Below are 10,815 nucleotides of genomic sequence, written 5' to 3'. Positions count from 1 at the left end.
AGATATTTACACTTTTCAAAGGGCATTATGACTCCTTTGCCCACACATGACCTTTTTTTTTGCCCTGTCCTATACATGATGTTTAGGCACAACATAAATGCCCTTCTTTCCTTGCTTTGATCCGGCCTTTTCCCTCTTTCTTCCACTTTCAACAACCTACAACCAAGCCTCGACCACATTGATGTCAAAATCGGCAACATTGGTGACCGCTTCGATAGTCTCCTGTATCCCTTTAGCTTTTGCGCGCTCGTGCATTGTGAGAAAGTACTGACCTTCCATTGACCGCTAAGTTGCTTGACAAAATACTCTGAACAGTTGAATAGAACGAGTTTGTGGACGGCAAATTCTCTATCTCCGCATCGTATGATTGCGTCAGAGAGGTCCTTATTGTTGTAGAACCTGAATAATAATTAGTATACGCTCGTGCAATACACATGACCATAAATACCTTTTCAAGTTTGAACCGAAGCCAGTGGGATCTTGAGCTTCCATCTTGTGTTGATGTTGGTGGAAGGAAAAGAACATCACCCTAATAACGGAAGGCAGATGTTTTATGCTCTGCTAGAACCTTACATCGTGGTGGGTCAAAGAAGTGTTTGGTGGAAGCAGAAGAGTTTCAAGGCTTCAGAGGAAGTATAAAAACCTTGTAAAAGCGTTATCAGATGGGCGCATTATAAAGGCTCGCACTTGTCTTTAGGCAGGTTTCGTTTTAACTTCTAATACTGTTTTACAATATCTAATATAGAATCTCGTTATGGTTCTCCTCCTTAGACGCCATTTGATAGTATTACAAACTACCTGATATGGGCTTCTCTCACTCTAGTCACTAACCCCATCCTAAAATCGATCATGTGGGATGATCTGTTCCATTTGTCTTTTCTTCCCCTGCTATCTAACCAATGTTGCTCTAAGCCTCCCCATCATCAAAGAAACCAGCACCAGTGAGGATTCTTTTTTTTTTTTACCTTTGTTCCCTAAAATAGAGAATCGGAGGGATCATGCCAAACATCTCGTATATAGAGATATCTCGACACTCATAAGCCAAACCTGACATCATAGTTTCAAAAGAGACCTCCTCTATCTCTGAGTCTTTGATACCGTGCATAACAATACCTAGATCAGTTCCGGTGTCATAAGATACGTAAATCCCGTCCGAATAACGTTTCATGTCTACTTTGAATAAGTGGTCCACTGTAGACATGTTTGTTGGAGGCTGTAGAAAATGTTCGATCAAGTGCTTTGGAAGGTAGGATGCTTCTGGTGCGACACGGTGCCACTTTACTGATATGCATTTATGTGGTCTAGGCTGTCCTGCCTTTGTATGCAGAAAGTATCGCATCCTGATCCCGGGATCGTTGACCTTTGGAAGAAGGTCTTCAGCCCCGAGACTTCCTAGCACTTTGCTGGACAAATCTCCGCCAGCCCTTGAGAGGAGAAAAAGTAGAAGGAACTGCAGATTGAACTCGTAAATTATGGAGTATGTGTTGGAACCTTCGTAGCCCGTTATGTCTGACAGATCTTGTAATGACTCGAAAGCCATCGTTTGACCTGCTGAGAAGTGACCTATTAGCACTATTGCGGTGTTCAGGTGCTCGCGAGTTCTCGCCATCTGTGTTGCCATTTCTATAATCTGAGACGAATATTTGTCATGCAGTGAGTGATAGATTGGGGAGGTAGCAGAATGCTGTGAACCATGGCGCCGTGACTTTGAGATATAGAACGATGAAAGAAGATTGGCAAAGGCTGTTGTCTTTGAGACAAAAGGTCCTGGTATTGTAAAGCTTGCACCGCAATTGTGTGGGTCGGCTCCTGAAGACAGTAGTGCGTTAAACAGTCGCCTTGATAGGCTCCCGTCAGAACCTGGAATCCACGCCTCACGAAGGGTGTCGGTTGCTATTTGACTAGAGGTTTCTGAAGCGAGGCGCGAAATAACAAAATCATCGAACAAGCCGACGTCGGTGAGGAAGCTAAAGAACGGGAGCCGATGTTCGTTTTCAGAACCACTGTTCCATATGATTCCCTGGTCATATAATGAACGTATACCATCAAGAACCTCGCTAGATATTTTGAAGTTCAACCCTCCCCATCGGGTTGCGAATCGGACAATCGTGTAAATAATAGAGGGCAGATGCCAATCTACGCCCCAATGCGATGATGAGACCATGATCGAACAGATCAAACCCTTCAGAAGCTCGCATCGCAAGCTGAAATCGGATGAGGGGTCGTGGCGAAGAATCTTTTGACCTGCTTCGGTATCCTTCAAGAAGTCGTGGGCTGTTCTATGGATGAATACCACCCTGCCAAATGCATTCTTGGTTGCGTCATCGTCTCTCACTTGACCAACATCTAATGGCCGAAATGTCAACAACCCTGCGCATCGAGTGCGGATTGAAACTTCTGTTGGTTCACAAATTCGCAGACGCCTTACTGTCTCGATAGTACTATCACCACGTAGTAGTATCTCCTGAATCTCCGGGTTGTCTGCGCAAGCGATTTGAAAACTGAAAGGTCCTTGCAGGAAACACCACCTCCCTTCCACATTGAAGTTACTTCCTTCCAACTTATACTGCATGACATAGCGAAAGTATCTCGCAGCTGTTTGGCGATATACGAAATTATTAGCGTTCAACCTTTGCCACATATCCATATACAGGGTTTCAAGGTCTTCTGGAAGCCCATCCAACCTGCGAAATAACATATCCTCAGCATCATCGTTTCCAATGCCCTCAATAAGGCTTTGTAAGGCGAGATGAAGCCAAAGAAAGACACCCTGAGCTTTTCGAACTAGGCCTGCGTGTAGAGCTCTGCAGAGACCGGGTTTATCGCACAGCAAAGGACGAAGTTCTTTCCGCACAAAAAGAATCATATCGTGTCTTGTCAGATCCTCCAGTCTGAAGCCACTAGCGCCTGTCTCTTGAAGCCACCTCATGATCCAGGCTTCAGGCCGAGTCGAAACACATAGCTTGGTTCTCGGAAATCTTGATAGGAGCTGAATTGATTGGATTAGCCTAGAAAATCCATCTTGATTACGAATCTCGTCCAAATCATCGATGAAGATGTAGAGATGTCGGTCGTCAAGTTGAACCGTGTATTTCCACACAGTTTGCAGATCCTTGATGGTCCAGTCGTGATAGGAGCTATGCAGAGACATGTGCTGAAAGTGCTGCAATATGTCTGGGATTAGTGATTGGCGGTCTTGAAGTCTTTGGTAAAGTAGAGAGCACCAGAGGCCCTTTATGCTGTTTTGTTCATGTGATCCGATCTTCCAGAAGAAATAGCGAAGAATTGTCGCATCAGGATTCCATTGGTGGATCAGGTTTCGGGTCTGACCATGCTCTAGGATGAATTTAACAAGTGTGCTTTTTCCAGAGCCTGGTTTCCCTTGAACATAGAACAACATCTCGTCTGATTGAAGCCATTTGATGAATGACGCCCATGAAGACCAGATGACTTTGACATGCGAGTACGATTGGTCGCTAGACCTTCTGGATGGATGCGAATTCCCGGAATCAGTATCATCGTGATATTCCCAGTCATCTTCGCCGTCTGAACCTTGGTCATGTTGAGGGTAATCATGCTCGGAATCACCACCCTCCGAACCTTGCTCATTTTCAGGGTAAACACTATCGTCCAATCCATCATCATTCTCACATTCATCGCAATACATGGCTATCATCTCTTGATAAGTCGCAAATACTTGCTCAAATGTTGCATCTCTTGGGTCCATGATGTCATTGTATCGTCGATTCATACAATCAGCCTTAAGACTCTGAAGAAATGTTTTGCATCGTTGATCTGTCTCGGCCGTGGTCACAAGATCCAGCACTTGTGTATCGATATGTCTGTTAATGGTCCTTTCGGCCTTGGCAGCTTCCTGTGTAACAGCAGCGCGTGTCATATCATGTTCTTTCTTTACGAACTCTTTAACGTCAATGACACCTTTTGCGAGTTGGTTGACAAGAAGCTGAATATCACTATCCAGTTTATGAAAGGATCGCTCTTGCTGCAGGTGTATGGCGTCGCTCTGCGAACTGTGTAATGCCTTAGAAGATGTCAAAGAGATCGAAGAAAAACCTTACCATAAATGGGACATCAGCTCAGTATGAATCAACTCTTGATACATGAAAAGAGATTCTTCGACAGTCTGGATCGTTTTTCGATGCCTCGAAGCTCTGATCGCTTTACGAAGCGACTGCAAAACATTGCCCTTAGCGTGAACTTTCGTTATGTATTGAACTTCGGCTTGTAGCTTTTTGGCCGCATCTTTGCAGTCATGGGCTATGGTTTGAAGGTTGGGATCTGCAAATCTGGAATTCGCAGTGGCCATCTGTTCACATCGAGTGTGCACTCGACTGACGGCTTCAAACATTTGCTTCGAGTGTCGCTCGAGATCGTCTTGCGAAGTTGTAGCTCCCTCATAGGCGCTCTTACAAGCAGCAGCCAGCTCGCTCGAAAATGAGATGACTTGCAAAACGGCGCTCGCTGCGCCGAGAACCTCGAAACCTGTTAGCATGATGATGATTGTATTTCCTAGATGGGTGAGAATAAGATGAGGGGTAATGAACGAAGCAGAAAAGACAGAGCCTGATCAGGCTGTGCAGAAGTTTTGTCACGCAGACTGATGCTTACTGAAAAGAATATCCAATGATAGAAAGACTATGACTCGCAATATGTAAATATGAGAAATTACTTCTTACAGTACTATTATGCATTTAAGGTTGTGATTAAAGTAACGCGTTTGCCCTTGTGTCGGTCATAGGAATGACGATTCAATTTTGCAGTTATGCCAGCCAGGTACACAAGAGTCTATTTGCCTACTACATAGATATCTAGAGCAAAATGATATCTCAAGCCTCTACTAATGCATGGCGCCGTCCTTTGATCTGACGTTTGTGCAACAGCCTGATCACAAAAGAAGTCCCAATCAACCCGACCGCCAACGCAACCATGGTAGGATATCCTTTAGGATAGCTCGGAGCCTCCACCTGCTGCCAAATAACCAGAGGCAACCAGGCCTGAAATACATAAGCCATCTGGTTCATCGCACCCGTCACAAGAGCTCTCTCCTCATTGTCGTCACTACAAATCTCATGCGCCCAAGCAAACGTCAATCCACTAATTCCACCACCAAAGCCGCACAGCATGAAGCATACCCAGGCAAATGCGGTAGGAACCTTCCATACTGTTAGACCGACGTAGGCTATGATCTTGACTAGACCAGAGAAGACGATTGCCGGCCAGCGGGCTCCACGGAATAGACTGTCCGATGTCCATGCGTAGATGAGCGTTGTGATTACGCTGATAACGTCAACGATTGTCGGGTAGAGATTGACGTCTCTAATTGAATACCCTTGTGACTTCAGCCACAGGGGGAACGCAGGCTGTGAGCTGCCGCCGTTGCCGTTGTTAAAGAGAATATACAACAGCACCAGAGCATAGATATGCCAGCTGCTAAAGATCTTCTTGAACTTGGCCTTAGTATAGGGAGCCCGCTTGGCTCTACCCTCGAGTTCCATACGTCGTTTCGCAATTGCAATATCTTGCGGGGTAAAATACCAGACCTTGGTAATCTCAGGCAAATCAGGCAAGAAGAAGAATCCGGAGATGGCGATGGGTAGAGATACAACGGTATTGGTGATAAAAAGCCACTGCCAACCATGATATCCGTGCACGCCGTCGAGATTATGTGAGCCGGCCATCAAGTAACCCGAGACCATGGATCCCACGTTTCCCATGGCATGGAAAAGGCAGGATCGCTTGGCGAGTTCGTCTTTGCGGTACCATGAGCCGATGATGTACTGCATTCCTGGATAAAAGGTGCTTTCGGAAAGACCGATGAAAAAACGGAGGACGTATAGCTGGGTCGCGTTGGTGCACTTTGTGAGGAGGATGGTGAGAATAGACCAGGTAACCTAATTGAGTTAGCTTCAAGGGCAATTAATGATAGAAAGGGAATTTACCTCGCAAGCGGGAATCCAGATGCTCGGTCGGATTCGTGTGAGTAGCATGTTGCTGGACCTTTTAGAGAAAATCATTATGACAGTGAGTGATAATGATCTTACCTTGGAATCTCTCCAATGACATAACCAATGGTCCAACACGTCTGCATATAATTCAACTCATTCCCAAATAGGTTCATATCTTCCTTCATGCCCGACACAAATGCATTGTTGATATTAACCTATCTTATTAGCGGTACTACATAATTAGATATCGGTCGACGACATACCTGATCAAGATACTTGATAAAGTATCCCAATGAGGCCAGCGTCATGAGAGCCGCGTCGAGCTTGAAGAGAAATCTGCGCTCCTCGGGTGACTTGTCGAAGGTGTCCCAGATGTATGACTTCCAGCTCCTCTTTGGTGTTTCTTGCAGTACAGCCACGGCTGGCTCATCTGAGTCAGAGGCCTGGCCATAAGTGCCCTGCACCGTTTTAGGCTGGATGTCTTTGCTGTCGTCTGCCATTTTGAGTTTGCTATCCGGGCATAGGATTGAAGGGAATGGTACGGCTGTCGGGGCGGACTTATACTTATTTCCCGCGAAAACTTATCCGAACGGCCAATGTCAAAGGCGTTATTTCGCCATCCAAGATCTTACTCTATCAAGGAATATCATTGCACGCGAGCCGCCATGTTAGCCTATGTAGGAAGTAAACGGGTCTACACCATATGCAATGCCACCAGCTCGACATGTAGTGCTACAATGGTCATTCAAGCTACATATTGCGTCAACTGGCCTTATCTACCATGATCAGCGTTGGTGAGACCTAGCGCAGCAATTATATACCAGTATCAATGCTAGTGATGGTAATATGGAGCCTTTTGGTTGGTCGGGGATACTGACGTGACCGAGACCCATTATGCTGTGCTCGACTTTACCTACCCCATGTCGCATCAATCGGTTTAGCGAAATGTTGCTTAAAAAGAAGGAAAAAAGGTTACTACAAGTAAATAGTAGGTTATTTTTTCATGTTCGCATGTGTCCTTGGTGGATATAGCTTTAGCCTTCCAGATATCCAATGACAGAAACCGCAATAATACCAAGCTACAATCTACCTAGACTACTGTATGGTAGCTTCTATGAATAGCTTGGTAGATAATCTCTTCAATCTGCTATCTTTATCTGGTCGCCGATCCTTGGAGAAATCCTGTCCCTCGAGTATCAGCCACTCGATTGGTTCAGCTCTGAGTTCAACCACACAAGCTAGATCCGCTTGACCAGGTTGACACGCCTTCCCGATCTCCGCATTCAGTGTTTCTCTCTTCTTCCCAGAATTTTCTCCCTCTTCAACCTTTTCAAGCTTTCTTTCCAAAACACCTTTACTTGATGGTAGCCCTTGTGGAAATGTGAACCCATAAGATAACAGTCCTTGACCAACGAGGCTATACAGGCCATCACGGTCGCTCGGTCTGAGCACAAGGATCGACCCCATCATCCCGTAGTGCATTATCAAATCACCCCCCCGAGCTTCACTACAGAGCAAACCAGCTATACTTGAACCAGCCATCAATACCTGTGGCTTGCCGATGCCGCCGTGCGCGTACAGAATAGCTGCCTCTTCCGCAATTGGATCTACAGGTAGATCCGGACCGCTGTTGAAACAATAAATTGACGCCGATAGATGACCTGTATCGTTCTTATGAAGGGGCAAAACACTAGCTTTCGACTGACGAGAAGCGCGGAGAGGATATTTCCCACCGCTGCTGGTCCCATGTGCGTCTTGGATTCTGATCCTGGCCTCAACTAAAGTCCTTAGGGGCTCGTAATCATGGTAGATTTCAAGTGCTTCCAGGACCGTCCAGCAAAACAGCGATTCTTCATCCCCACTGCTGAGCAGAAGCTCTGCTAAGTCTAACGCAGAGGTGGGGTTATAGACGGGTCGAATTGGCGGCATACCATCGGGCCATTCGGCTAGTGGGAGCAATCCATATATCCTATCCTCTGGCTTAGTGCAGTGGAAGATGTCTTTGATAGTAAAAAGAATTACTCCAAAGGGGATCGGCGCCGACGAATCGAATTCCATGAGTGTCTCGAAAGAGTGTCTCCGGATAATAGGAAACCGGTTCGCAAAGAAGCCTCCATCGTCAACATCGTCCCTGTGGCATGGCTTGTAAAGATATGAGGCAAGATAGAAGCATAGATTGATTTCGGCCTTTGAGCAACTGTCATAGCCACAAAGGACTTCGAGATCGTTGCCGCTTCGGTCTGGTGCGGTAAACTCCTGGATGATCCAGAGCCGACTCCAGTAGCGCCGTTCGGCAAATGCAAAGCATGCCTTGCGAAGTTGGATGGCCAATTCGTCTTGCGATACTACCGAGTCTTTGAAATAGGACTGCAAGGAGGACTTTTCAATTCCCCAACTCCCGACTTCATAATACCAATAGCCGCATCGAAGCTTTTCTTTATCTGCATAAAGCTGTGGGCTTTTGGTCTTAATATCGTCCAAGAGGGTGCGGAGCATTGAGCTATCATCCGCAGCTGGGCCAATGCAGGCTAGCACCTTGGTTGCTTTAGCATAGATATCACCCATCATTGCAACCTGATAGCCTTTCTCATCATTATCCTCCTGGTTTATGCATATCGAATCAATCCAGAGATATGGGGGTTCTTGAGAGCATTCGTCAGCCGGATATTGTCGGTTGATTTGTTCCAGAGCATAGCGGCAGTTCTTTGTGATTTTCATCAGGTGACCGTTGAGAATTATGTCTTCAGTGAAGCCGCCATCTCCCCATGTGTATGAGACAGCAAAGTATTGGATATCGTCGGCGACTGAGTGCGTGCTGAGGCCCAGCCCAAGAAACGGCGCAGTTTGCTGAGCTCTGATACGAACTAGCCGAATGCTCCGAGCAGGGTCGTTTAAAGGCTGGTGCTTGAAAGTAGCGTTACTCATTTTTGATGAAGTTTTTTTAAGTGGAAGTGGAATTTGAGGCAGCAATTAAATCCCGCTTTATCTGGCAATTGCAGACCGAGCGGGGAAGTAGGTTCCCATCTGATCTGACCTGTCATTGTCCGACATGGGGCCTGCCAGGATCGCCTCATTCAGGGTCTACGAGACAGTACAAATAGGCCAGTCGTAACTCAAAGCATTCAAGTATGCCCTGGCGCAATACGACAACCTGCTTTTGCTTTTCAGCTACCCAGTCACAATTTCGGCGCATCACATTGCTGCAAAGTGTAAAAGAATGATGTGATGTGGAAGGGCTCATTAACATTCCTCGCGAATTGTAGACTCAAGTATCCACTGGACTTTTCATTTCTCTGTATCATGGAATGATCCTTTGTCGACGAAATCTAAACAGAACAGATCACCAAGTGTATAAGCCACTACACTTCCGTCATCATTGACTCCGGGGTATACGTAATTTGCTCTGGAGTCTAACGCTAGCCAAGAAGGAAAGTATCTCTTTCGAGCTTTCTTCAGTCTTTGGACGAGACTCAATTGTCTGCCCGTACTCTAAAGCCCCAGCTACCGACGCTAAAGAAACAGCGCTATGAGCTTAAATGCTTAGCGCATTGCCCCCTGGGACAAGCCTGGGGCTTAGCGCTGTTCATGCCATTACGCGTTGCTCGTTAGCCTCACTTTTGAAGTTTAACCTTTGTCTGAAACACATGGTTTAACTTGTCGGTCTTCTTGGCATTGTAAGTTTACATCAATCTAGTCACTAAACAAGAAAAGCTTCACTTTTTTTTTGTAACTTTATGCGCTGTTGTTTATCGGGCTGTGAGTCTTTGATAGCCTGCGCCTCCCAATAGCTTAGCTTGGCGGTGACATACAGCTGACACTAACCGCTTCAACACCAATTAAGGACCATCGCAATTTTATATACAATTGCTTTTAAGACTTGTCATTTCGCCTCGAATCGAGAATCATTTCCCCTCTGTATCATCTCGATTTCACACAGACATCAATCCACAATGCGCATCTCTCAGTTATTTGCTGTGACTACTTGCGTCACCAGTGTTCTCGCTTGTGCGAAGCATGATAATCACTATTCGCTTAAAAACAAGAAGCGACACATTGACCCCCGCGCCGATCCCGGAAGCAAAGACTGGGCTTATGAAGCTTCTTACAACTGGGGCCGCATCAACCCTGGTAGGGATATCTTCTCTCGATTCGATTGCCAGGCTTGCTAATGACTTGCAGACTATCATCTCTGTCAAACGGGAACCCAGCAATCACCCATTCCAATCGCGCTGAAACAGGGTCTATCCCTCGAGCATCTGATCAAACATTGGGGCTACCCTGACGAGATCACCGGCAACTTCTTCAACTGGGGCTACGGACCAGCCTTCACCGTCCAAAACGAAGATGGCATCTGGACCCAGAACCCATCCTTCAGCTTTGACAACGAGACAGTCTACCTGAAAGGCTGGCACATCCACGCTCCCGCCGACCACACAGTCGAACGTCATCGCTCAAGAGCAGAGCTTCATCTCGTCCACGTCAACGAACAAGGCAAGGAGCGCGCCGTGCTGGCCATTCGTCTAGACCCAGGAAATAAAGAGAACAGTTTCTTGGCACAGCTGCCCAAGATGATTGGGTTCAATGAGACGGAGACTGCAGAAGAGACGACGCTTAATCACAAGTTGCTTCTAGAGAGTGTACAGTATTTTGACGAGTTTTGGACTTATGAGGGGAGTTTGACTAGTCCGCCTTGTACGGAGGGTATTCGGTTCTTTATTGCGAGGCAAATTATGTTTACGAGCGTGAAGCAGATGAGGGATATCTTGGGAGCGTCGACTTATAGTGCGAGGGAGGAGCAGTTGGTTTGGCGCCATCGGATCAATGTTTAGAAGAAGGGTGCAGTATTCAA

The 10,815-nt window shown here is 46.4% G+C and overlaps 4 protein-coding genes across 4 annotated transcripts; 1 reads left to right on the top strand and 3 right to left on the bottom strand.

Moving 5' to 3' along the window:
* Positions 1 to 156: 156 nt before the first annotated feature.
* FIESC28_10793 (uncharacterized protein) lies at positions 157 to 492 on the bottom strand (the record flags this gene model as incomplete). Its single annotated transcript, XM_031164923.1, has 3 exons — positions 157 to 222; positions 273 to 399; positions 449 to 492. The coding sequence occupies 3 exons, from the start codon at positions 490 to 492 to the stop codon at positions 157 to 159; spliced, it is 237 nt and encodes a 78-aa protein (XP_031011091.1).
* Positions 493 to 961: 469 nt separating this feature from the next.
* Positions 962 to 6,466, bottom strand: FIESC28_10792 (uncharacterized protein; the record flags this gene model as incomplete). The annotated part of the gene is made up of 6 exons (XM_031164922.1): positions 962 to 4,031; positions 4,080 to 4,495; positions 4,935 to 5,912; positions 5,961 to 6,012; positions 6,063 to 6,181; positions 6,230 to 6,466. The coding sequence occupies 6 exons, from the start codon at positions 6,464 to 6,466 to the stop codon at positions 962 to 964; spliced, it is 4,872 nt and encodes a 1,623-aa protein (XP_031011090.1).
* Positions 6,467 to 7,061: 595 nt separating this feature from the next.
* FIESC28_10791 (uncharacterized protein) lies at positions 7,062 to 8,891 on the bottom strand (the record flags this gene model as incomplete). Its single annotated transcript, XM_031164921.1, has 1 exon — positions 7,062 to 8,891. The coding sequence occupies one exon, from the start codon at positions 8,889 to 8,891 to the stop codon at positions 7,062 to 7,064; it is 1,830 nt and encodes a 609-aa protein (XP_031011089.1).
* A 1,025-nt stretch (positions 8,892 to 9,916) lies between these two features.
* FIESC28_10790 (uncharacterized protein) lies at positions 9,917 to 10,795 on the top strand (the record flags this gene model as incomplete). Its single annotated transcript, XM_031164920.1, has 2 exons — positions 9,917 to 10,094; positions 10,146 to 10,795. 2 exons carry the CDS (start codon positions 9,917 to 9,919, stop codon positions 10,793 to 10,795), a joined length of 828 nt encoding a protein of 275 aa, XP_031011088.1.
* Positions 10,796 to 10,815: the final 20 nt, after the last annotated feature.

The sequence above is a fragment of the Fusarium coffeatum genome (assembly GCF_003316985.1).
Source record: "Fusarium coffeatum strain FIESC_28 chromosome Unknown BRIP53273_contig_330, whole genome shotgun sequence".
NCBI classification, from domain to species: domain Eukaryota; kingdom Fungi; phylum Ascomycota; class Sordariomycetes; order Hypocreales; family Nectriaceae; genus Fusarium; species Fusarium coffeatum.
Note: the sequence above shows the minus strand (reverse complement) of the source record. Positions and strands in the feature narration are given on the sequence as shown.